At 52.3% G+C, this 25,971-nt stretch overlaps 2 protein-coding genes and 1 non-coding gene across 3 annotated transcripts; 2 read left to right on the forward strand and 1 right to left on the reverse strand.

Moving 5' to 3' along the window:
• Positions 1 to 1,701: 1,701 nt before the first annotated feature.
• Positions 1,702 to 8,937, reverse strand: S1PR2 (sphingosine-1-phosphate receptor 2). Its single transcript, XM_054562063.1, has 2 exons — positions 8,828 to 8,937; positions 1,702 to 4,203 (listed from the first exon to the last, which is right to left on the reverse strand). Exon 2 carries the CDS (start codon positions 4,159 to 4,161, stop codon positions 3,103 to 3,105), a length of 1,059 nt encoding a protein of 352 aa, XP_054418038.1. The 5' UTR covers positions 4,162 to 4,203; positions 8,828 to 8,937; the 3' UTR covers positions 1,702 to 3,102.
• Positions 8,938 to 11,619: 2,682 nt separating this feature from the next.
• Positions 11,620 to 11,783, forward strand: LOC129061601 (U1 spliceosomal RNA). The gene has a single exon (XR_008528203.1). It is a non-coding gene; the product is annotated as a U1 spliceosomal RNA (small nuclear RNA).
• Positions 11,784 to 19,190: 7,407 nt separating this feature from the next.
• On the forward strand, positions 19,191 to 25,865 carry MRPL4 (mitochondrial ribosomal protein L4). Its single transcript, XM_054562059.1, has 9 exons — positions 19,191 to 19,381; positions 19,468 to 19,534; positions 19,618 to 19,768; positions 21,465 to 21,516; positions 22,425 to 22,542; positions 23,468 to 23,574; positions 23,687 to 23,796; positions 23,874 to 23,950; positions 25,019 to 25,865. The coding sequence occupies exons 1-9, from the start codon at positions 19,325 to 19,327 to the stop codon at positions 25,162 to 25,164; spliced, it is 885 nt and encodes a 294-aa protein (XP_054418034.1). The 5' UTR covers positions 19,191 to 19,324; the 3' UTR covers positions 25,165 to 25,865.
• The last annotated feature ends 106 nt before the right edge of the window (positions 25,866 to 25,971 follow it).

Below are 25,971 nucleotides of genomic sequence, written 5' to 3' on the forward strand. Positions count from 1 at the left end.
ATGCTATGTGACCTTGGGCAGTTCACTTGGCCTCAGTTTCCTTACCTGTAAGAGTGCTTATGATAGTGCCTGAGTACCTCAAAACCGTTGCTTCCACTATTTTTTTTCCCACAGCACTTAACACTTAACTGAAATGACCATCATTTGCTTTTACTTTCATTCATTTCACAAATGTTCATGGAGTACCTACTGTATGCTGGTCACTGTTCTGGGACCAAGCAGCAAAGACAGACACTAACATCTGCTGTCATGGAACTAGCATTCTAGAGGGGAAGATAGAAAATAAACAAGGTGTAGCAAAATGTATTCCATGTTAAAGAGTAGCAGGGGAGGCAGATAGGAAAAGAAACTCGTGCATGGCAAAGCCAGAGGCCTCACCCAGGTTGTGATATTTAAATATAGGTCTGAAGGAGGAAGAATCACAAGGACATCTGGGGGAAGATCATTCCAGGCAGAGGAAACAGCAGGTGCAAAGGTCCTGAGGTGGGAACATGCCAAGTGCTGCTTAACATGCTAGAGACACAGTGGTGAATAACACGGATGCAATCCTATCTTCAAGTTTTTCATACTTTAACAGGGGAAGGCAGATAAACTGTTATATACTACACTGTCAGGTGCTAAACAGGCAAAGAGCTAGACAGAGAGGGACGAGGGTGGTCAGGGCAGGCTTCTGAAAGGAGGTGACATTTTAGCAAAGGCCTGGAGGAAAGGGAGGAAGCACATGGGTATTTCGGAGAAATTTATCAATTCTTGCCTGGCCTATGCCTCTTCCTTCCAATCTCAGCGAGGGCTCAGGTTTCCAGACAGAGGTTGTCACTGCACAGCCGGCGGAAGGGGAATTCCGACGGGGGTGCATGCCCTGCAGTCTCTGACTTCTGTCTGCCTCACTCCTCTCTCACTGGCTGCCCTGGTGTTGCACTGGTGTTGCACTGGTGTTGCCGGGTGTGGCTTCAGCTTGGGGCTCTGTGTTCCCAAACAAAGTTCAGATCTTCAAAGGAGCCACCGTGCCCTGTGCCTCATTGCGTTCCCTCCTGGCTTCTCCTGGTTCTGGCTGGGGCTGGCTGGGGCTGGCCACCCACACTACCGTGGCAAAGAGGGTGTTGAGGATCCTTTCTCTGGCCCATTGGTAGAGTTGACAGGATCTCAAACCAGCCCATTTAAGTTCAAATCCAGACAGGTGCTGCCTGAACTGCTGTGTGACCCTGAGCAGCCCACTTAACTTCTCTGAACCCACATCTCCATAAAAGGAGTTTACCGTAGCTCCCACCTCCTGAGCACTCACATCTTCGTGCCTGGAGAGTGATTGGTCAGCCCTTCCTCTAAGGACGTTGAAGCTCTGAAGGGCTACCTGGGCCTGCGGTCCCCAAGATGATCTCTCCAGCTCCCAGGCAGGGACAGGTATTTGGTATGCAGAAGGGGGCCCCCCTTCTTTCTTTGAAAGAAAGCAAGGAGGTCCCAGACAACGGCCCTGGGGATATGCCAGCGTTGATCTCATTTTCTCAGAAGCCAAGGCAGTCCTGGTCTGGGCAGGGCTAGGATAGGGGCACAGAATGGAAGGGCTGACAAAAGGTGGTGAGCTGCCTGGGCAGCAGCTACCCTCCCCCATCCCATTCACCCCCCCTCCAGCCACGGGGCGCTACTGGGGGAATACCACCTTAACCCTAAAAAGACACAGGCATCCGAGAGAGAAATTGAACCGTTTATTGGCCTGGGCCTTGTCTCAGACATTGGAGGGGCATCTGGGGAGCTGAATGAGGGGAAGCAAGCCCCCAACTGGCTCCTTGCCCCCACCAAAGACCCTCCCAGCATTTGCATTCACAAAAAATCATTTTGAGGCATAATGTTTCCTTCCCCAAGGCGAGCCGCAGCCCAGCTCTCAAGTGGGGAAATGGGCCAGCAAATGGATGCTACTCTGTCTCTGGGGCCAGACCCCTCTTTGGCAGCTTCAACACAGACATAAGGAGACAGAGTAGCATCCATTCTGAGGAAACACGGTGGGGACGGGCAGTCACAGGCATCACATACACAAAAACACACACACACAGACACTGTCAGGCACACACATAAATATACATTTGTACCGCAACTGTCCTTCTATCTATCCACAGGATTTAGCAAAGTCCTGATGGGGCAGGTTGGGGGAGAGCCCCCACAAATGTCCTCAGCACCTCCACTCCATGCGCCATCCAATACAACTTGAAAGGAGGCACAGCGGGCTCAAGGCTGCCCTGCCTTAGGAGATGTGGTACCTTAGCCGGGCCTGGAGGTGGAAGGAGATTGGAGGTGGTTGTTTCTTGCGGGGTGGAAGGGTCCTGGGCTAACAGCTCTGCCAGACTTTCTCAAGTTCCACCCTGTGCCACTGAGAGACCCAGAGGCCTCTTCAGCCCCTGCACCCCGCCCCTGGACAGGTTTTTCTAGCCCTTGGTGATTTCTCTGGGCCCCAAATAGTGCAACTGGCCGATGAGGTCTGAAGATGGGGTTTGGCCCCCTCCCCCTCCAGCCCATAGTTTCCTGGCATCTTGTGGAGTAAGAGGAAAGGGAAGAAGTGGCTGAAGTGTCAGCTGGTGAAATTTGGGGAAGCTGTGGATTTGTGTCCAGGGAACTGTTAACCGGGGCTGCTCTGATGGTCAGGGAGGAGGCCTCTAGCCCCTAGGGATAGTGAGTGGTTCCAGGAAAGTGGCCTGAAGTTGCCAGAAGATGAGAAGAGACTAAGTTCAGAGAAGAGTCTGGCACAGGGCGGAGGACCAGACAGCCATGAAATGAAGTCCTTGGTACCAGGTTGTAAATGGCTGATGCCCAGAGCTCCGCTTGAGTGCCTGCCTGCTGCTGCCCGGACCCTTTCCGGGTCTCCCAGACCTCTCCGTGGTCCAGTTCTGAAGGGTCACGCCAGCCACTGCACTGGCCTCCAGGAACCTTCTGCAGCTCTACCTTCCAACCGGTCAGGGACTCAGCTGGCCATCCCAGCTACAAAAGATTTTCAGTATCAACCCAGGTCTGTGGAGTGGGCCATCTTGTTTGGCAGCCCCACATCTCCGTCTGAAGTCACCTGGCACCTCTCCATGGCACCCTCTGCCATGGCCTGGTTGTCAGCCCATTTGTCCCTCAGACCACTGTGTTGCCCTCCAGAATTGTGGGCGACGTGGGCATGTGGGTGCCCCTCTCCAGTGAGCTATAGCTGCGGAGGGGCAGGAGGTGGTGGCCTGGGGCCCCAACCCGCCGTCCCGGTACCCCCGCCGCCCTCTGGCAGCACTGCAGCGGCCGCAGTACCTCCCGCCGCAGGTCCCGGCTGCGCCACGTGTAGATGACAGGGTTGAGCAGCGAGTTGAGGGTTGCGAAGGCAAAAAAGTAATGGGCCTTGTAGAGGATAGGGCAGGAGTGCACAGGACAGGCGTAGTCCAGGAGGAGGATGATAAAAGCAGGCAGCCAGAAAACAATGAAGACACCGAGCACGATGGTGACCGTCTTGAGCAGGGCCAGTGTCTGTGGGCCAGCCACATCGGCATGACTGGAGCGGACCACACAGTAGATGCGGACATACAGAGCTACGATGGCCAGTAAGATGACAGAGAAGATGGTTACCACACAGAGCACGTAGTGCTTGGCGTAGAGCGGCAGAACGGTGGAGCAGGTCTCCAGGTGGCCCAGGCAGTTCCAGCCAAGGATGGGCAGGCCACCGAGAACCAGTGAGATGAGCCACGAGGCCCCAATGAGCAGCAGCATGCGGCAGCTCTTGTCGCTGCCATAGAGCTTGACCTTGGCGATGGCCACGTGACGCTCGATGGCGATGGCCAGGAGGCTGAAGACAGAGGCGGAGAGTGTGATGAAAGCTGAGCCCTCACGGGCGAACCACTGCACAGGTGTGAGCTGCAGCGTGACAGGGCCTGAGAGCAAGGTATTGGCTATAAAGGCCACACCTGCCAGCAGGTCCGAGGCGGCCAGGTTGCCCAGGAACAGGTACATGGCTGAGTGGAGCTTGCTGTTTCGGGCAACTGCGACGAGCACCAGCAGGTTCTCCACCACGATGGCACAGCACAGGGTGATGATGAGGGCTGAGGCCACCTGCCGGGACAGTGTCTCCTGTACGACTAGCGTCTCCTTGGTGTAATTGTAGTGCTCCTGGACCTTGGTGGTGCTTAGGTACTCCGAGTACAGGTTGCCCATGGCGGGGCTCAGTGGCCGGCCGGGGCCATCGAGCTGTCAGAGCTGCAGAGAGAAGGAGAGACAGACAGACAGACAGGTCAATGCCGTGGCTGCTGCCTGGGCTCTGACTTTGGACGTCCATGGGTCGAGTCCCAGAGCCATCACTCCTCACTGAGTGGCCACATGAGGTCAGAGTTGTCATGATCCCTTGCTTTACAGATAGGAAACCTGGAGAAGTCAACTGACTTTCCCAAAGTCTCAAAGTTAGTAGGTGGCAGAGCCAAAGAGACTTGCTCCAAAGCCTCTATAATGTCTAGGCTACCCTGTCTCTCAGAAGTTCCCCCAAATGGCATGAGGGATACAAAGCAGACTTCCAGAAGCCTTGCCTGCCTACCCAGAGAGCAAGCTGTGGGAGGAACTAGAGGGCTTGCCTTGGGCTTGGTGCCAGCTGCCAGCCTGGGTCAGAGAGATGCTTGATGCTGATAGCACTGCCTTACCACCCACTGCCCTAGATTTCAGGCTGGGTATAAGCCTTGAGGTCATGGGTGCTCCCCAGATAAAGTCTTGGGGAGACACCAGGGCAGCCCTGAGGTTCCGGCAGCCCAGAGGTCACGTCATCTTAAAGGACATAGGCCTTGAAGGCAACCTTGGGTTCAACCCCACTCCACCTCTGGCATGCTGTGGGATCTTCAGTAAGTCAATCAATATACAGCCTCAATGTCCTCATCTGTGCAATGGGGAAAAGAAAGCCCACTTCATAGGGGCGATAAGAAAGTCCTGTTGAATGACACCTGAGGAACCCTTAGCACATAGCAAGCACTCAGTAAATGTTATTAGCTCCCTTTTCCCTATCACACGCTGCTTGGGACTACGTGCCCTCCACCCAACATTTTGGGAGGGGATGTTGACTGAGCCAGCCAGGCGAGATTCCCAACAGCCTGTTCTCATGAGCACCATCTAGCCCTGCCCTTAGACAGAGGATCCAGAAGGGTAGGCAGGGCACTGGCACCCCCCTCCCAGGCAGGATGAAATCCAGATGTGAGGCCCCTGGAACAAACAGGGTGGAGTCCTTGCTCCCCAGTCACATCCGCTGCGGGGGAAAGCTGGAAGGAGGTGATGGGATAGAGGAGCCACAGGAGGCCAGTCTGGGAGGTCCTGGCTGGGAGGCTGGGGCAGCTGTGTTGAAGTCCTATGAGGGGTGAGGGGCGTACAGCCCCACGAGGAGGGGGGCCGGGGATGGAGCAGTATTTGTTTCCATGAAAGCCAGGAAGAGGGGCAGAGAGGATGATGCAAGGCAAGGCCCACATCATGGCGTCCCTCCAGCTTGGGTGGGAGGGCGGGGGCTGTCTCAGAGGAGCTGGTGCAGTGTCTGCCTTTCATGAGGGGAGCCGTTAGCTAAAGGAGGGTGGGGGATGGGGCACAGGAAGAGCCCTCCCCAGGTCCCTGGAAACATGTCTGGCAAGGCCTGGCAAGAACCACACGTGCGTCAGGAGCCGAGTTCCAGGAAAGGCTGGTCAGGCCAGTTCCTAGTGAGCCCTGGAGTGATGGGGGACGTCTGGGGTCGCTCAGCCAACTCTGTCTGGGCCCTCAGAGGGGTGCCCTGGACATTGGCCTGATAAGAGAGGCAGCTGCCCCCCTTGGGCGAAGGGACATCCGTCCTAGTTAGGGAACAGAGAAGGGTTTGTGCACTTCCCCGGGGAATGCCGCCCTGCCCAGATCGTCACACAGAGAGGCCCCTTGTTCCTGTGCAGGACAGGGCCTCGGGCGCCCCGATGCCCTCTGCAGCCAGCCAGAAGCTGGCCTGGCCCTACCAGATCCACTGTTGGGCCAGAAACAGCCTGCACCGTGACTGGCTTATTTTCAATCCCAGGGCACTGAGCTATTCAATGATTGGCCTCATCTTTTCATCCGCTGCATCGGACTGGTCGAGTCGGGGGCGCTCTACAGCTAGCACTACTGATCTGGTCCTTTCCAGAAGGCTAGAACTCACTTCTTTCTGAGGAGAGTTAAAACTATGTGAATGTCCCTGGGGAGAGTTTGAACTGCGGTCTGACCGCCGGGTCACCCCGACCAGACGCCCCCAGGCTACTCTGGCCTACTGGGCCTTCCTGGGATTTAAAATTGAGAATCAAGGACCCCTCACAGGGTCTGGGAAGCACCCTTGCTAGTGGAGCCAGAAGCCCAGGGCATGTCCCATGGCGACCCTCTCCTTCCCTGAAGTGGGGCCACCACCCTCTCCAATCTGGTGGCCAAGAGAAAGATTTATGGCCACTTCCCGAAGAAATAAGAACTGGGTTCAGCCTTCAACCCCAGGAACTGACCAAAAAGTTTGTCCTCTTACCTAAGAGGGAAGACTGGGGCACCGCACCCTCACTCTCTGCAGCCCCAAGAGGCTCTCCTAGTTAGAAAAGGGGAAACTGAGGCCCATACTGTCTCATCTTTCCAACTAGGATTTTGCTAAATATAAAGCAGGAGCTTAAGGAAGGTTGGTGCTTTCCAGAAAGAGGAAGCCAGCTGAGGTTGGGGCTGGCACATGCACGCCTTGCCTGCTTCTCTTCCCTGTGTCGGTTCCCGGGCCTGGCTACACTCAGGACCTGTCTCCAGCGTGCCTTCAGCAAGGCAGCCCTGACTCCCTTCCAGAGGCTCAATAAGAGGTCACTGGGCTCAAAACCAGGGAATGGCCATGCCTGAAACGGAGCAAGAGGGACAAGCAACAGGGTTTGGAGAGAAGGGAAGAGAAACTGATCAAGATTGTTCAGGGTGAGATTAGGAGGCAGGAAGGCGGGAGGAAGCTCAGTGGCTTCCAGGAGCCCCTTCCTCAAGTTCCATCGAGGCAGGTGTGGTTAAGTTCCCTGGGTCACTTATTGATCCCGCACTTCTTGTCCTAGGACAGTATTCACACTTCGTTTTGGTTTCTCTTCAGCTGTCAACCCCCCCCCCCCGCCCCCGCAGCGCCATTCTCCATACAGCAGCCAGGGGGAGCCATTTAATTTAGATCTCCAATATGTCATTCAGCTCCAAATTCTTTCATGGCTCCCAACTGCCCCAAATGGCCTGGTTCCTGCCCAGTTAGCCTCCCTCCACTCTTCCCCAGGATCATGCTATTCCAGACACACTGACCTCCTACCAGCCAACCACCCCTCAGAGCCTTTGCTCCTGCTATTCCTCCACCTGACATGCTCTTCCCCCAAAACCTTGAATGACTGTCTCATCTTTCAAGCTTCAGTATTAAAGCCACTTGCTCTGACCACCAGTCTATTACAGCCGTCTTCACCAGGCCCTTTCTGCCACAGCATCTTACTTTGTTATCTTCAGAGCACTTGGCAATTTTGAAAAGTATGATTGTACAATATTTCAAGTCTTCTGTCTGGCTTCTGCAGTAGAATGCAAGTGTCAGCAACCAAGTCCATTTGCAGCCCCTTTGGAATGGTACCTAGCATACGGAAGGTACTCAGAAAACATGTGGGATGGATGAATGGATGGGTGGATGTATACAGATGAATGACAGGAACCAAAACACCAGCGAAAAATGAATGAGGCTCCAGTGGGCCCTGGAGGGTGGAAACTCTTAAACTCAGCCCAGCCCCAACAGCAGAGGCGGCTGGAGATGCCCCGATCTGCCGGCAGTCCTTCCTACCGGCGAAGCCTCCTCGGAGACAGCGACAGGACCCGCCCCCACCCTCGGGCCACAGTCTCAGCCTCCTTATCTGGCGGTGGAATGCACGGTATCCACACTCCAGGCCCCAGGGGCCGCACCTCCTCTCTATTGCGACCGCCACACGCGCGCGGGACCTCCACGTCTACAAGTGGGGTTGGGGGACTCCTCTCAGTCTCGCCAGGGGCCCTGCCACGATATTCGCAGAGGACTTGGGGGGTGTGGTGGGGGTGATCCCAGCCTCAACCGCACTGCGAATGCCGCACCCGCGTCGCGCCACGAGGAAGAGTGTGGGCTCAGCGCGTGGCACCTGGAGCATCTGACTAGAACAGTTCGGGGAGCGGGTGGAAATCCCCGGGTGAGTCAACTAGTGCCGGGGGAGGGGGCGAGGTCCTGAAGCTCTCTGGGCCCCGGGACCCAGCGGGGCCCGTGCCACGCGTGCCTGCACCCATGCCCCATACCTGGGCCCCAGGGGAGAGAAGAGGCGCCCGATTCACACAGTCACGTTCCCTTTCCTTCCAGAACAAAGCCACATCCCCCCGGAGGAACTGAAGAAGACTACTCGAAGAAACTGAGGCAGAGAGCCAGACGTGCAGATGGTGACCGTCTGTACTACTCGAGAGCCCCGCCCCTTGCCTTGGAGAATCCAAGGCGTACAGCGCCTTTTGCCCCGCCGGAGTCAGCCAAGAGGGGCGCCCTACCCACCTCCTACACACTCCCCAAACTCCCCGGGCAAGCTGTCCTGCCTCCCAGTCTCCGGCCAAAAGCGCTCGGATTCCGCCTTTTCGGCACCAACTTCCTGCCCCTGGGTAAGGCAGTGAGTAAAGTCCTGGGGTCCGCGGTCGGGCCGTAAGGGCCGCCTGGCACTGTGAGTAGGGCGCACAACGACCACTCCCTCAGCGCAGCAGCAGCACGGTGGCGCGTGCGCGCCTCGGTGAGCCCCCGATCCCCGGCCGGGCCCCCTGGCTCGGATCCCGCCGCCCGAGAGGACCCGGCCGCCTTTTTTGCCTCCCCCTCGCCACGCATGCTCACCTGGTTAGGCGGGCCCGGGTCCCTGCCCTGGCCGGAGAGGGATCTGGCGTCTGCGTCCCCGGGACTGCCGCGGCTGGGGCTAGGGCTGCCCGCCGGGCTGGCTGCGTCCCGGGGCTGGGGACCAGGAGGGAGCGGGGGGCGGGGAGAGGCACCGCCTCGGGCCCCCCCTCGCCCCGCCCTCCTCTCCTCCCCTTTCCGGCGGTAGCAGCAATGAATTCCAGATGTGGCCTGCAAGCCCGGAGCGCGCCAGGGCTGGTGGGGGTGGTATGCGGGTCCCTTTGTCCGCGCCCCCACCCCCGCCCTGTTCCTCCCAGCCCCCTCCCGTGAGAACCTGCTGGCGCGTGACGTCATTCAGCCTCGTGACTTCATGTTGCTCCTGGCCAGGTAGCCTGAACCTCAAACAGCTGTCTCCAATTACAGACGTACTCTTGGCACATCCCTGGGACCCTGGGATTGGAGGACAGCATGGGATCCCCTTTATTTACTCAACAAGGAGCCATGAAGCACCTACTATGTGTTAAGGCAGTAAGTAGGCATTAAGTGCCTACTGTGTGTTCATTTAAAAAAACAAGTGCCATGCCCTTGTTCCCAAATACAGAACTGTTTTGAGCGTTGATAGGATCTGGGAATTCAGACACTACCTTCTCTACCCTGGAAGACTGGATGCAACCAACAGCCTACCCTGCCCTCACTGGCAGTTAACCGGCAAGCCCAGGTCGAGCCCTGCCTGGCAAGCTGGGGACAACACTCTATTGGATTCCGCGTGTGTGTGTGTGTGTGTGTGTGTGTGAGAGAGAGAGAGAGAGAGAGAGACAGAGAGAGAGAGAGAGAGAAAAAAAGAAGAGAAGATAAGAGACACTGATTCATTGTTCTGCTTACTTATGCATTCATTGTTTGATTCTTGCATGTACCCTGACCAGAATCAAACCTGCAACTTTGGCATACCAAATACATTAAACATCTGGTACATATCGGACACTATTCTATAGGATGGCAACAAATCAGGGAACAAAACAGGCAAAACTCCCTGTCCCCTGTGGAGCTGATGATCTACTGGATATGCACGGAATAACCAGAATATTGCAAGAAGAAACTGGTAAATTTCCTGGGAGAGGACCTTAAAGATGGGGACAGGGCATGGGACAGAGGCTGCTTTCACTCAAAAATCCTTTTGACTATTGTAGCCTGTGCATATTACTGTAACATCTTTAATCATTCCAATAATAAATTAAATTAGGAAATTAAGCCTGCTTGATACCCAGACAGTGCAATAAAAGGAAGAGAAAAGATGGGTGTACTCTTCTGTATGTATATTACACTTCAAAAAAGCAAAATGATGAAAGGATACCTACATTCCCATATTCATTGCTGCATTATTCACAATAGCTAAGACATGGAAACAACCTGTGTCCCCCAATGGATGAATGGATAAAAAAAATGTGATATATGTATATAGATATATATGTCCATATATATAATTTTCCACTTATAATTCCATCTATTAAAAAAAAAATGGGCCAGTAGAGTAATAATATGGGTGTAATAATTTATAGTTTTAATTTGAACATTTTACCTAAAATGTCATATTGTGTGCTTTAATGTGATTTTGTTATAGAATTCTAGATTTTGTTATAGACTTTGTAATAAAAGATTTTGTAATAAAAATAGGGGCGTTACTTGTGCCAGACGCCTGGCTATAATGGAATATTACCCAGATTTAAAAAAGGAGGAAACCCTGTCATTTGCAGCAACATGGGTGGACCTTGAGGGCATTATGCTGAGTGAAATAAGCCATAGAGAAAGACAAATAGTGCATGGTATCACTTATATATGGGATCCAAAAAATAAAGTCAAACTCAGAAACAGAGTAGGAAAATGGTTGCCAGGGGGCTGGAGTTGGGGGAATAGGGAGAGGTTGGTTAAAGGATACAAACTTTCAGCAATAAGATAAATAATGTTGGAGAATCTAATGTGAAACATGATGACTATAGTTGCTAATATATGATATAAATGAAATTTGCTGAGAGTAGAATTTAAATGTTGATACACACACCACACAAAAACACAGATAAATATGGGAGGCAATGGATGTGTTAACCCAATGGGTGAATTTTTCAGAATGTATACATAGATCAAATCACTACGGAATGTGCTTTAAATATCTTAGAATTTTATATGTCAATGATATCTCAATAAAGCTGAAATTAAACAAACGAAAGTTAAAGCTGCTTGATACCCAGACAGTGCAACCCATAAAGAAGAGGTAGGTGTACTCTCCTGAATGCATGTTATACGCTTCATAAAGAGTGTTGAAAAGCAAAATGATAAAGGAAATTAAAATGGACTCATTAATGTGTATTACAAAATTAAAATGGGTAGTCTTGCTTTTTTAAATCCTCGCTCAAGGATATGTTTATTGATTTTACAGAGAGAGAAAGAGAGAGGGAAACACTGATGTGAGAAATGTCAATTGGTTGCCTCACTTCCACACCCCAACCGCGAATCAAACCGGCAACCCAGGCACGTGCCCTGACCGGGTATGGAACCGGTGACCTTCAGTGCACAAAACTATGCTCCGACCCACTGAGCCACACAGACAGGGCTGGAGTGGCCTTATTTGTACTGATGTGAAACTGTCTTCAACATGTGAAGTTGAAAAAACCGCAATGTAGACCAGTTTGCATTGTTTGTCTGAACTCCTGGGTATATTTATAAGGACGGTATAAATAAACACACATTTGCCTGGGGCTCACAGGCCATCTCTGCGAGAAGGCAGGAGACTCCGGTCACACGTGCTTAACTGGCAGAGAAGAAACCATGAGCATGAAGGTTGTTTTCCCAGGGTGAGGCTTACCCCTTGCCCTCTGGACATGCTGACCCCTGGGATGTCCCCCAATGTGTGAAACTCGACTGCAGAATTTGTGGTAGTAGGAGACTGTGTTCGAGCTTTCCCCTGAAAAAGCCAAAACCAAAAATGACACCCATCACAGTGGTGAACCTCAGGGAAGGGAGCTGGGGGGCAAGGGAACAGGTGAGAGGGCAACGAGGCTTTTCATCTATGTCCTGCGGTGCTGTTGTAAATTTTTAGCTCATATTATCAATTCAAAAAATGTACAAAGACATGAAAAAATCAAATAAAAGGTAACAAATGACCAGATTTCTAGTTGTAAAATCATTCCTGTAATACTAATAAATAATACAAGAAAATAACATGGTTTATAAAGAGATCAATATTACTACTCAACATATCAATATTAACAAATTTATGTTAAGAATAAACCTGTTTACATGATTAAGAAATGCATATTAAGAATCAATGTATTAATGCTACATATATGCATGCAACATATATATTCATATAATGCAACAACCTAAAATGTTCTGTGCTGGCTCTAGTGGTGTCTCATTGGTTTTTGCCATCCACATTTGAGAGTCTGATGGAGGAGACAGAGAAGAAACCAGATTGTTCTAACACAGAGCAACAGGGTTGTGATGCAGAGATAAGAAAAGTCAGACAGTGACTTTGCTCCTTTTCCTGAGCCAGATTTCAACGTCCACTTGGTTCCCGGCCATATCATGGGGTCCACCGGAACCTCAGCAAAATCTCACTGACTGCTCTGCCAAGTGAAGCGTGTTGCCTGGGCAACCTCTCCAAACCAGGTGTTCAACACACAGGGGACAAGACACGGAGAAAACTGGGTCCTCTTCTCGACAGAATTATCAGAGCGGAAATCTCAGCCGTCTGTGGAGACCTGAAAGCGGGGGAGGAAGTGCCCCCCCTCCAAACTTGCCTGAGCTGGCTCAGCAGTTTGCCGCCCCTCCAGGGACCTGGGGGCGGGGGTGATGTCAAGGCCATGGACATATCTGGCATCTGTTAGGGAGGCCATGGCTCCTAGACAAAGATGGTACACCCACAAGCAATTTCTGTCTCCCCTTCCTGCCCCTTCCACCTCCCACTTCTGGGGCAGTACAAGGTCTCCCACTGGGTCAACTGAGGAAAGAGACTGGAGAACTGGAAAACACTGGAGGCCTAGGTTTCCCGATAGTTTGGGGTGGGGGTGGGGGGTCAAGGGGAAAGCTGGGTCCTGCTCTAGGGAGGTTCCTCCGAGAGAAAAGTGGAATAGGAAGGAAACGGCCCTTCTCTTGAGGAGCCACTGGGAAGGGAAAATAGAGGTGAAGAGATTTGGACCAGCCCCCACTAATCATAGAGCCACTGACAATAACGGCTAAAGCTCACACGACAGAGACCACGCTGGGTGTGGCTCTATGAACCCTCATGACCCTAGGAGGTGGGGGACATTATCACCCTCCCATGGTTTTAAACAAACTTTATTTTTAGAACAGTTTTAGGTTCACAGTAAAATTGAGGGGAAAGTACAACAATTCCCCACGACTTCAAAGCCTGCCCCACTATGGACATGGTGCCACAGAGGTACTTTTGTTATAACTGGTTGACACCTACATTGACACACATTATCACCCCAAGTCCAGAGTTTACACTGCATTTTGTTCTTGGTGTTGTGCTTTCTGCGGGTTTGAGCAAACGCATAATGATGTGTTCTCCCTACTCGTTCCTCCCTCCCCCCCAAACCCAAGGTAACCCCCCATTTTTTTCACTGTCTCCATAGTTTTGTGTTTTCCTCATCACCCCAATTTAAAGATGAAGAAACTGAGGTCCACAGTAGTGTGAGGATTTGAGTTTTTCCACCCCCAGTCCTCACCCTGGTCCTGAAGCAGCGGCTCCCTTCCCTGCCCCAGAGGTTCAGGACAGAAGGGTGACGGTTACTACTCAGGACCACATGGGTCATTGGTGATATAGGATGCTCTTCTCTGATGCTCTTCCAGCTGAGGGGAACCCTCCGATCTCTGATTTTTGTGAGCTCCCCCCAATCAGTGAGGCCACAGGCCTGTCCTCAAGCCTCTCTAGGCCTCCCCTGTACACGCACTCCCCAACCTTCGGCTTTTGGCTGGAGAAATTGCCTAAAAAGAAATGTCCGAGACAGGCCCCGACTTTCTCATCATCACCCCGGCACTGGGGGAAGGGGCCCCAGCTGCAGAGAAGCTTTCCAGATGCTGATCTTGGCAGGCGGTGGAGTTACAGCCGCCTCGCCTCGCCTCGTCTCCTTCATCCATGGGCTTGGGGCCCGCTTTCAGCTTCAGGGATAGGCTGGGGAGGCTCCCAGTGGAGGCCAGTTCCTGCCACGTCTGCACCAGATGCAGTCTTGGCCCTTCCAGCCTGGAGAGGGTGGGCTTTCTCTTCCGGACCAGAGAGGCGTGCATAGTTAGGGGAGAGGGAAACACCAGAGGCCCGCTTCTCAGCAACAGCCCCTCTCCCGCCAACCCAGCATAATAGTAACAGCTGATACATATACACTGTGCCAGTTTTTGTCCTAAATGTTTAGCAAATACCAACCCATGAAAAGCTCACAGCAGCTGCCTCAACTAGGGAATGAGTAGACAAACTGCAGTCCATCCTTACACAGAAGATCACTCAGGAATATATTTGGAAACACTAGTTCAAAAAGGAAGGAACTAGTTATAAATAACAACATGGATGAATTTCAAATGCATTATAAAAAGGGAAAGAAGCCACACACAAAAGGCTACATATTGTATTATTCCATTTCTATTTCAAGGCTACATACCTTGATTGTGGTGGTGGTTATATGACTATATATCTTTGTGGAAACTTGCAGAACTGTATGCTGAAAAGGGAAAACTTTATTGTATCTCAATTGTATCTTAAAACAAAAAAATAAATAAAATCCCTCACAGCTGCCTTAAGTCATGAAAACAGAAGTACCTCAAACAGAGGGGACTTAATACAGGGGTTGGTTAGCATAGATTAAAAAACCAAAGCTTACATAGGGTTAGACTATTTAGCAATTAGCACATAGTGGGGCCTTGTCCAGTGGAAGATGCTGCCAGCAGCAGTTGGGAAGAAAATATTCCGGTTTCTCCCAGCCTCCTGCTTTCCAGTCTACCCCTCAGTGCCTGCCATTGGGAAAATCTGGGCAGAAGCCAGAGGACAAGGGAGATGTGTGCAGGGTCAGCCCCTAGCCATGGGGTGGGGGCAGAGCGGGAAATGGGTGATCTCAGGGCACACAGGCTCAAGCTGGGCACAAACCAAGTGAAGTAGGGGCAATTATACCCCATTTTACAGAGCAGGAGACTGAGGCCCAGTGAGCCCATGCTCTGCCCAGGGTTTCAGGCCTGAGAAGGGTCTGAATCTCTGCCAAGACCTGACTGGAGTGCTTTTTTCCCCTCCAAATTCCTGTTGTGGCTAAACTGAAGGGAACTACAATGAAACGGAATGGAAATAGCCATGCAAATCAGGTCCAACCCCAGGGGTGGGGAGACGGGTGGCTCAGTAGGAGACTGTTCCTCCTGGGCTTGGCATTACCACAAACTGAGCTGAAAGTCGGTGGCAGATGCTTTGGCAGCCAGTGGAGGGGAACTTTAGACAGCCCCCGCTATAGGTCAGATCCTCCCATCAAGCCTGCACCCACGTTCTGCATCTCCTGAGGGCTGCACCCTATATTCCAGTCTTGACCTCTTACCTCCGTAAAAACCCTTGGACAGTGATGGAGGGGGCAAGGAATGGCCAAATGTACGACGCTGTGTGTGTTCCCTAAATTGCTATCATGCCCACGGCTAGCAGAGAACCTTTCCAGGTCTCAGGGCTGACGCTAGAGACAAAGGCTGACGCAGTTGAGCCTTTGATCCACAGGAGTGGGCTGGGCATGTTAACCTTTAACTTCTACCCAGCCTTGGGCCAAAATGTTCAAACTTTGAGGCTTGCAGTATGCAGGTCTCAAAGCCATTACCTCTCTTTCATTAAGGCTCATATTATGTTGGAGGTGCGGGAGAGGAGCCCTGTGCAAAGTGCTTTCTCTACATTCCGTTTGTTCAATTACTATGTATGGAGAGCATACCGGGTGCCCGGCACCCTCCTGAGCAATGGAGTCCAGCAGTGAAAGAAACAAAGGACCCTGTCTTCTAGGAGCTGACGTTCTAGTGGGAGAGACAGACAAGCCTCAGGAAAATAAGAACATAATGTTATCTGTTAGTATATGGTCAAAGTTCTGGAAACAAATGACACCGGTGAAGGCAGATGAGGAATGTAGGGTAGGAAGGGAGCAGTGATTTTAGACCCAGTGTCACCTGAGAAGGTGACATTTGAACAAAATACCTCAAGAAGTTGATGCAGTGAGCCATGAAGATATTCAGGGCGACTGGTCCAGTCAGAAGGACTAACAGGTGTAAAGGCCCTGAGGCTGGCGTGGGATTGACAGGTCTGGTGATAAGACCACCGCGGCCAGAAACCAGAGTAACAGAGGGGGACGGAAGGAGGATTGACGAGTCCTGCAGAGTCTTGTGGGATGCAGTGAGGACTCTGGCTTTCGGTCTAAGTGAAATGGGAAGTGTGGAGGGTTCGGAGCAGAGGAGGGACATGATCTGACTCCTGTTTATAGGTTCCCTCTGTGGGAGAAAGAAGACTGTGGGGAGTGAGAATGGAAGGAAAGAAAACTCTGATCCTCCACACAGCGCAGTAGGGGAGGGCTTGTGTGTGTCACACTTACTAATTAGGAGACCACACTCCAGAAGAGCTAGCCACTTGCCCAGGAACACACAGCCAGTTAGCAGTAGGCCCTGGATTTGAACCTGCATCTATGTGACTCCCATGCCATTGGGTAATCATTTATTGGGTATTTTATGTGCTGGGGACTTCAGGGGACTAGACCTTAAGACCCAGGAGACAAAGGGAGGGCTTTCTCTGTTTCTGATAATACCCCAGCAACAGAGCAATGAGAGAAGGAATTCACTTCAGAACGTTTTGAGCCCCTACTTGCTACGGGCACTAGGCTGGTGCTGGGCTACATCAGGGAACAAGCAGGAGCAAAATTTCTGCCCTGGGGAAGTTTATACTCTAATGGGAGAGACAGACAAAAAACATTAAAAAAAATGGGATTTAAGGGGGGAAAATAGATTTTATTTATTTATTTTTAGAGTGGGGAAGGAAGAGAGGGAGAGAAACATCAATGTGTGGTTGTCTCTTGCACGCCCTCTACTGGCGACCTGGCCCGCAAACCAAGCGTGCCCTGGGCTGGGAATAGAACCCATGACCCTTTGGTTTGGAGGCCAGCAATCAATCCACTGAGCCACCCCAGCCAGGGTTGAAAAATGGGACTTTTTTAAAAAAGGGAAATTATATAGGATGTTAGCACATAAATAGTCATAGAAAAAAATAGGGCAAGATAAGGGAATCAAAAGAGTCAGGGGTGGGGACTGCAGTTTTAAACGGGATAGCAAAGGCAGGCTTCTTGCTGGAGATGACCTTTGGGCAAAGAATCCAAGCAAGTGAGGAATTGAGTCATGTGAAGGTCTGGGAAAAATACATTCTAGGTGGAAGGAGGGCTGTGGAATTTTAGACACACCTGCAGTCACTCTTTTAGGGATACTTGTGCAAAGACCCTGAGTTGGGTTCAACATAAATGAATGAATCAACAAAGAAAGCTTGGTGGCCATGAGAAAGGTCCAGTTTCATTCACCCCACCCCGCCTTTGTAACTTCTGTTCCCTCAGCCCAGAATTCATTTTTTTCCCCTGCTCTGGACAAACTGCCAGTGGACTCTTAATCCTTAGTTCTCAGGTTACAGCTTCAGAGAAGTCAACTGAGACATCGTCCTCACCCATTCTTTCTTTCCCTGGGTTCCCACACGCCCTGAGGACTTTTCCTCTCCCCCATTCTGATCCCTCAGCCTTCTTCACTGCACTGTGTGTCATGGGTTTCCCCTGGATTTATCCCAGCTGTACACAGTAATCATGATGCAACCAAGTGCCATTCCATCGTTCACCACATAAAATCTAAACTCCCTGGCACAGGATATACTTGTAAATCTACCTGTAAAGTCATAAACTGGTTCTGAGAGGAGACACACAGCTGTTTGTGGTGGTGGCTTCTGGGAAGAAAACTGAGTGGGTGACAGGGGACAGAGGTTAGAGAAGAGAGACTTTTCACTCCAATTATCCTTTTGCAGTTTTTGAAAATTTCTTTACCAGATATGTGGATTACCTATGCAAACATAAAATGAATAAATAAAATTCTACAAAATAAAGGACTAAAAGATCTTTTTAAATTGCAGAGTGTGGAGTTTTATTTTTTTAAGATTTTATTTATTTATTTTTAGAGAGTGGGGAAGGGAGGGGGAGAGAGGGAGAAAAATATCAATGTGTTGCCTCTCACATGTCCCCTGCTGGGGACCTGACCCACAACCCAGGTAAGTGTGCCCTGACTGGGAATTGAACTAGCGACCTTTTGGTTCACAGGCTGGCACCCAATCCACTGAGGCACACCAGCCAGGGCAGAGTACAGAGTTTTAAACACAATTCACAGTTATTCTTGCAGGGATAGAATATATGATGAAATACTTTGTAAATTTTCATTAATACTTCATATAAATATCTGTTATATATCCGATGCAAAAAAAAAAAAAGCCCACATCCTTAGCTTATCATTCAATTCCTCCAGAGTCCACACCCATCCCCGCTTTGCTTCTTGCCTCACTTTGATGACAAAATTCACCTTTAACAACAACAATAATAATGCTACATATGAAGTATTCGCCTTGTGCCAAGCATGGCACACTTTGCTTCCATTATATCATTGAGGTCCCACAACCGCCTCATTTTTCAGATAGGAAAACTGAGGATGTCTGTAATACCATGTTATCAGGCCCTGATAACTTGACCTCAGTCCAGACCACACTGGCCTGCAGGTGATCAGGCTTGACCAGGCAGGGAAGAATCCTATGGGCTCTTGGCGCCCCTTGGAGGTCATGCGGAGAACGTGGCAAAGAACCTAAAAAGAGGATTTCTGTTGAGGGGGTGGGCAACGAGAGAGAGGCAATCCAGGACCTGTTCGCTACCTCCTCTGAGAGCCCTGTCAGGTCTCGGGGCGGGGGGGGGGGGGGTGAGACAGAGACCTAATCTGAGGGGACTGACGAGGACACAGCCCCGTAGTGGGGGATCTAAGCGGACAGGCACCGTCCGGCAGGTTCAATCCTGAAGGCTTTCTGTAGGAGATAAGGGCCTGAATCGTGTAAACAAACCACCTCCGAGAGTCTCGGAAGCTAAAAGGATGGGGCGGGGGAAAGAGGGGGCCTGGGAGGGGGGCGTGGCTTACACCGGACTCCTTCGGGGCGTGACCCAGGAGGGCAAGGCCTACGGAGGGGGTGGGGCTCCTTGCGGTCGCGTTCCCAGGCGTCGCAGAGGGTCCTTTAGGCTCGGAATGAAGACTGGGGTCTGGCGATTAGTCTTGGGGAGGCGGTGGGGGCACGCTGGGCCTGGCCCGGCGTCGCGTCCTCACTCTAGCATGGTCTGCTTTCGGCGCCGAATCTGAGCGGAGCAGGCGGTGTCGCGAGCGTGACGTAATCGCTAGGCGCCGTGAGAGTGCGGAGGGAGTCTTGACCTCTTCAGCGTGCGGTGCTACGCCGCAATGTTGCGGCTAGTCCGGGCCGGGGCGCGGGCCTGGCTTCTGCCCACAGGCTGCCGGGTGAGGCCGGTGACTGGGGGCGGGATCGGAGGACAAAGGTTGGAGGGTCCAGGAGTCGTCTCTCACTCTTCGTCCACCGTTTACAGGGCCTGAACGCACTGGTGGAAGAGGCAGTACAGCCGCCGGAGAAGCCAGAGCCTGTGGCGAGCGCGGGTGAGGTTGACCGGGTGACCCCAGGAGGAGCGGCGCCCCGGACCTTTAAGCCTTGTCCCTGACTCCTGACTTCCCAACCTCAGGTCTCCAGGCACCGGTGCTGCGCAAGTGCGAGCTCCCGGTACCCGCACACCGACGTCCTGTGGAGGCCTGGATCGAGTCCCTGCGGGGCTACGAGCAGGAGCGCGTGGGCTTGGCCGAGCTGCACCCTGACGTTTTCTCCACGCCGCCCAGGTGAATGAGAAATGAAATGGTGAACTGGGTGGCAAAGGGACGATGAACACGGGCTTAGGAATCAGGTTAACCCGGGCTTGAGCCTCAGTTTCTCCACCTGTCGAAAGGGGATGATGGTTTTCCCTGCTGCAGCATGGTGAGTTGAGAGCTGAGAGGAAACATCCTCTAGGCCGGTTAAGGACGCAGAACTCTGGAGCCTACGGGGGTTAAGGGCGCAGAGCCTCTTTCAAACCCTGCCTTCCCCCATTGTGCTTTAGTGCATACATTCTGTCAAACATCAAGAGGTTGCTGTGATGATTAAGTGAGTTAATTCTGGCACGTAGTAAGTTCTGTATGAATGTTGATTATCGTTGCTGTTACTGGTTTTTGCAAAAATCAATCACAAACTGTCTAAATCCTTACTGTGTGCCTATTTACATTTTAGTTAATTAGATCTCGTAGCAACCCTAGGAAGGGGTTCTGTTATCCTTATTTTGTAGGTAAGGAAACTGAGCACAGACAGGTTAAAAAAATTGTCCAAGGTCATACAGCTTGTAAGCTTTAGAGCCAGAATCTCAACCTTATGTGGGCCAGCTACCAGGGCTGCGTTATTGCTGGCACAGGTGTAGGATGCCTCTCCATGTACATGGTGTCTGGCACATAGTAAGTGCTATTAATTTGTTATTCCTACTGTTATATGTATGGTTTGTCCCTGGCTGTACAGAGTCTTAATCTAGTAGAGGGTGACAAAAATAATTTAAAACAACACATTTTATTCTGTAAATATTTATGGAGCACCTACTATGTGTCAGATTCCATTGTAGGTGTAGTGAATGAACACTGATACTGCTTACAGTCTAGAGCAGGGGTCAGCAAAGTTACTGGTCAGTAAAGGGCCAGATAGTAAATATTTTAGCCTTTGCAGACTATGACATCTCGTGGCAACTATTGATATCTGCCAATATAGTGCAAAAGCAGCCATAGATGATACATAAACAAATGAGCATGGCTGTCTTGCAGTAAAACATATTTACAAAAAGAGGCAGCAGGCCAGGTTAGGCCTACTAGGCATAGTTTTCCAACCCCTAACAGACTAACACCTTGGCAGCTGTGTCCAGTGTAGCCACACAATGTGTAATTTAAATTCTTCTGGTAACAACAGTTTTTAAAATAGGAAGAAACAAGCGAAATTGATTTCAGTGATATATTTTACTTAAACTGATAGAGCTAAAATATTGTCATTTCAGCATGTGGTACTCGTCACATTTTAGGCGTTCAGTAGCCACCCATGCATGTGGCCAGTGTCTGCTGTATGAACATGGGGCTAAAGAGTCAGACCAGTACATAAAGAAGGTGGCGTTAAGTCAGCTATAGTGGTAGGAAAGAAGAAAGTTGAGAAGGAGGAACGTGCAAGGGGGCCCCTCTGAGAGATAATGTTTAGGCTGAGACCTGTATGCTGAGAAGGAACCAGCCAGGGGAAGGGTATTTCAGATGGAGGAAACAGCAAGTGCGAAGCCCTGGAGGCCAGACTCCCATTTCACAGAATGGAATGGTGGGGGCGCTGGAAGTGGCAACACCCAAGGTCAAAAAAAGACAAGGGCAGATCACACAGAGCCCTGGAGGTGGAAGGGAGGAGCCTGGGCTCTCATCTAGTAGGGTGGGGGTTGTGGGAGGGTTTTAAGTGGAGGCAGACCTCTCCTGTACCCTTCCTGCACAGGCTGGATATCCTGCACCAGGTGGCCGTCTGGCAGAAGAACTTCAAAAGAATTGTAAGTGTTCAGAGTGGGATAAGGTGGCTCTTAAGCGGGTTTTCTCTCTCAGGCACATCTTCTCTGGCCTAACCATTCACTGATGGGTCATTTGCCAGGCATTTTTCTGAACACCCACTATGCACCGGGCATTGCCAGGAGCAATCCCTTCCCTCAGGAAGCTCACAGCCTAGTTGGAGATTTGAACGTGAATCCAGTACTTATACCTGTAGATGTATAATTAGGGAAGTTGTCCCACAGAAAGGGGTATTTAACGTCAGGTGTGTAGTAAGAGTAGGTAAAGGGGATAGTGTTGCTGGGGTGGAGGTAGTGGGATCAGCACATGCAAAGACCCTGTGGCAGGGACTGCAAACAGCCCAGTGTGACCTAGAGGTCAGGAGGAGCAACGGTAAGGAGCTTGGATTTTATGCCAAAATCATTGAAGAAGCCATTATCAATCAGGATCTCTCTGCCTTCCATCTGCCTACCTCAGAAGCCCAGTGAGCTCTCCCCCTGCCCACACGCTCCCTGGCTCCTCATCGCCCTAGGACCTGGCATTGAAAGTCCCTCATGATTCCCCATCCTGCCCCTCTCCCTGATTCTCTCTAGCCCTGACTTTCCCCAAGTTCCACCTTCCTTTCTGTCGTAGTCACATTGAAATCATTTAAAAAATACTGAACAGCTACTGTGTGCCAGACAGCAGAGCCCCTGTCTTTCTAAGGCTGACATTCTGGCGTGGAGGCGGGAACTCTTGATTCTTTATCCTTCCCTCCCTCCAAAAGTGTGCTTGTCCCAATGGACCCCCAATCTCTGTGCCTCCAACCTGGCTCCCCAGCAGCAAGCTCAGTCTGCCCAGGTCACTCCTATAATCCTGGGCTTGGCACCTTTTGGCTGAGATGACATCTGCCTCATGAACCTGACCCCCACAGAGCTATGCCAAGACCAAGACTAGAGCTGAGGTGCGGGGTGGCGGCCGGAAGCCCTGGCCACAGAAGGGCAGTGGACGCGCAAGGCATGGCAGCATCCGCTCACCGATCTGGCGAGGAGGTAAGCTGGCTGAGCCAGGATAGGATCTGGGCTAACTCGGGGCCTGGGTGTTTCTTTACACACATCTGGCATGATGTCTTGTAGGGGGCACGGCTGGAGGACACAGATCCGCACACCCCACTGCCCGCATGCAGGCAGAGATCTGAGAGCCATCCACTTCTCCCCATTTCCCCAGTCTCTCAGCTCCCCACCCCCACTCCACCCTCTGCCAGCTCTGGCCTTGGCCTCTCTCATCAGACTGGCCACAACCCCTTTCGGCCCCTCCTCCCATCTCCCCTCTCCTGGCCCACACTTCGCCTGGCACCCAGAGGGATCTTCCTGAACCTCCTAGCTCCTGTGGCCTTTGTGTGCACATGAGCTCCTTTCCTTGGCATTCCAGGCACTGGTGGCTGTGGACCCCATTCTGCCCAGATAGCACTGACTCGGAGTCATGTCCCATTTGCCTGGCCAACTTGCTCATCCTTCTGATGTGTTTGAGCCACACCTCCTCCAGGAAGGCCTTCCCAACCTCCTTTGGGTTCCCTGCCCACCCCCCCACAACTCCTGTGCTGCCCTGCCTGGCCCTGACTCCCTTGGTGGTCAAGCCTCTGTATAAATACGAATGGGGCGAGGGCAGGGATCCTTCCATCCCGTTCCCTCCTGCACTCTCAGGGCTGCACCCAGTAGAGGGTGGACGCACAGGGAGACAGTCCTCACTCAGGACTTGATGGCTGAAGAAACAGGCCCAGGGAGGTGAAGTCACCTGTCTCAGGTGATGCCCAATCAGGCCTCCCCTCTCCATTCCTCTGAGAGACCCTGTCCTCTTCGTTGGAGTTGAGCCTGGCTGCTGGCAGCCTCCCCCCGTCCACACCACCCATTGGGGCTAATTTTTGACCACTAAGTCTGGCTGGGGCCCTCACCTGTTTCCACACCTCTGTCCCCACAGGAGGCGTTGCACATGGCCCCCGGGGCCCCACAAGCTACTACTACATGCTGCCCATGAAAGTGAGGGTGCAGGGCCTCAAAGTGGCGCTGACCGTCAAGCTGGCCCAGGTGTAACCCCAATCCCATTGGGAGCCACTAGGGTCCTGGGGTGTGTGAGCCGAGGGCTGGGGAGCACAGTGGACTCTGGTAGCTCAGAATATCTGTTCTTTCCTCCCACCAGGACAACCTGCACATCGTGGACTCCCTGGAGCTACCAACCGCAGACGCTCAGTACCTGAAGGAGCTCGCCTGCTACCGCCGCTGGGGGGATTCTGTGCTCCTGGTGGACTTGTGAGGATGCAGGGCAGAGTGGGTAGCGGGGCTGAGCTCCATCTTCCGCAGGGCTTACCTCCTGGCCTCTGTTTCAGAGCACATGAGGACATGCCTGAGAATATCGTGACAGCCACATCTGGGCTTAAGACCTTCAACCTTGTCCCAGCTGTGGGTAAGTAAAGGGCATCGGTCCACCCCCAGGTCCCCAGGGAGTGCACAGGTCGGTTCACATCTGCCTCTCGGTCACTGAGTGGCCTTCAGTAGTGACCATCCTCCGTAACCATCACCTGGCCCAAATAGTGCATTGGGAGAATGTCTTTAAGTTCTGATGTCACATGTGTCCAAGCTTGGGTCATAGTGCCGGGAATGGAGTGACTCCAAGGGCCCCACCCGGCTCCTCGCTCAGAGAGGCAGGGAGACAGCATCAGGTCTGCCCTGAGCATGTGACACCCATCACCATGTTGACTGATCCCCAGAAGCCTCTCCCACTGTCCTGATTGCATGTCGTGCTGTTTCTGGGTAGCTGTACAAGGGGGTCTCGTAGGCACTTTGGCGTCTCCTTCCTTCCAGGGGCTTGGGCCCCACACCACACCGTCACCCTCCACTCCAGCCGGTCAGCTCACCCAGTCGGCTCTGTCTTTAAACATATGCAGCATCCCATCACCCCTTGCCCCCCCGGGTCAGCCGCCTGCCCGGATCAGCACAGCCCCCTCTGCCCTCATCCTCACAGTTGCCCCCCAGCTGCCAGAGGGCGCCTGTGAGCTCCTGAGGCCGAGCGCATACCTCTGTTGTCCACAGCCCTCCGTGGCTCCCGCTGCACTCAGGAAAACCCCAGGTCCCCCCTGAAACCCACCAGATCCTGCATGACCTGTCTTGTCCCGTCCTTGCCCCTCTGCCCCTCACTCACTCACTGCAGCCACACTGGGTACACTCAGTACATTGTTTTTATTCACTTGCTCTGTCTTTGGTCTGTACACTGGAGTGTGAGGTGGGAATCATGGCCAAGCAGAGGGCAGAGTCGAGCATGTGGGAGGCTCTCAGCAGTTGATGGGTTAAGGACAGTCCCTGGCCCGGGGTTCCCCGGCAGTGAGCTCCTGAGCCAGGGTTTGAACGCAGGCTGTGGGGCTCTCTACCCCATGGCAGACCGTGGTGTCTCTAAAGGGGAATGCTCCCGGGAGGATGGATAGGGGCTCGAGATGTGGGGTACAGACCCACCCTGACTGCACCCCCTGCCCTCCAGGCTTGAACGTGCACAGCATGCTGAAGCACCAAACGCTGGTCCTGACCCTGAGGACTGTCGCCTTCCTGGAGGAGAAGCTGCTCTGGCACGACTCACGCTACACGCCCCTGTACCCCTTCCGCCTACCCTACTGTGACTTCCCCTGACCCCCCGCCCTGTGCCCCAGGGCCCATCCACTGCCTGCCTTCCTGTACCGCTCTTCATACCGGGTGCCTGCTCTGAGCCAGGCGGAGCCCTGGCCATTTGGGGGCCTTGCGCCCACTCTGTGAGAGCAGCGCTCCCCGGGCTCCCAGTAGGAAGCTGGGCCGGGAAGAGGGGCGGGGCCAGCCAGGCAGGTGTCCTGACTGGGAAGGGGCAACTCAGCAGAGCCTGGTTGAGCTCCTGCCCATTTCTCTTTTTTTCTGTTTTTAAGATAAACTTTATTTTTTAATTACAAAAGAGAAACAACAGCTCATTGCCATGTTGTGAATAATTCCATTTGTCAAGTTGGGCTGTTTCCCTGGTGCTGGGCACCGCCAGTACCTCTCTCCTCAAGTGCGGCCTCAGTGCTGTTTACAGGAATGACCCTGAATCACCTTCCCTCGGGTGACTCAGCCCCCAGGAACTCACAGAAGAGCAGGAACCTGCTCCTGGCACCTCCTGGCTCCCAGGCACTGTCATGCCTGCTTTCCTGATGGGGTCTGTGGTCCCCTTTGTTAGGGTCCTTCAGTTCAATGTGCGGGCTTGATTCCACGACTAGATGCCATATGCAAACCCAAGCTTCCATCACAGTGATGTCCCCGAACACAGATTCAGAGTCAGTGTGGTCAATAAACGAGAATAAACACATTTTTGTAAAAACATCAAACCGGTACCCTAATTGTTGAGTCTGCTGACATTATTTGCCTGCGAGTTAATGTTTATAATAGTCAGAAAACTGACTAAATAGTGTGGCCAATTTCTCTGAAGTCGGC

The sequence above is a fragment of the Pteronotus mesoamericanus genome, unplaced genomic scaffold, assembly GCF_021234165.1.
Source record: "Pteronotus mesoamericanus isolate MK-2021 breed Mesoamerican mustached bat unplaced genomic scaffold, CSHL_Meso_final scaffold_636, whole genome shotgun sequence".
NCBI lineage: Eukaryota > Metazoa > Chordata > Mammalia > Chiroptera > Mormoopidae > Pteronotus > Pteronotus mesoamericanus.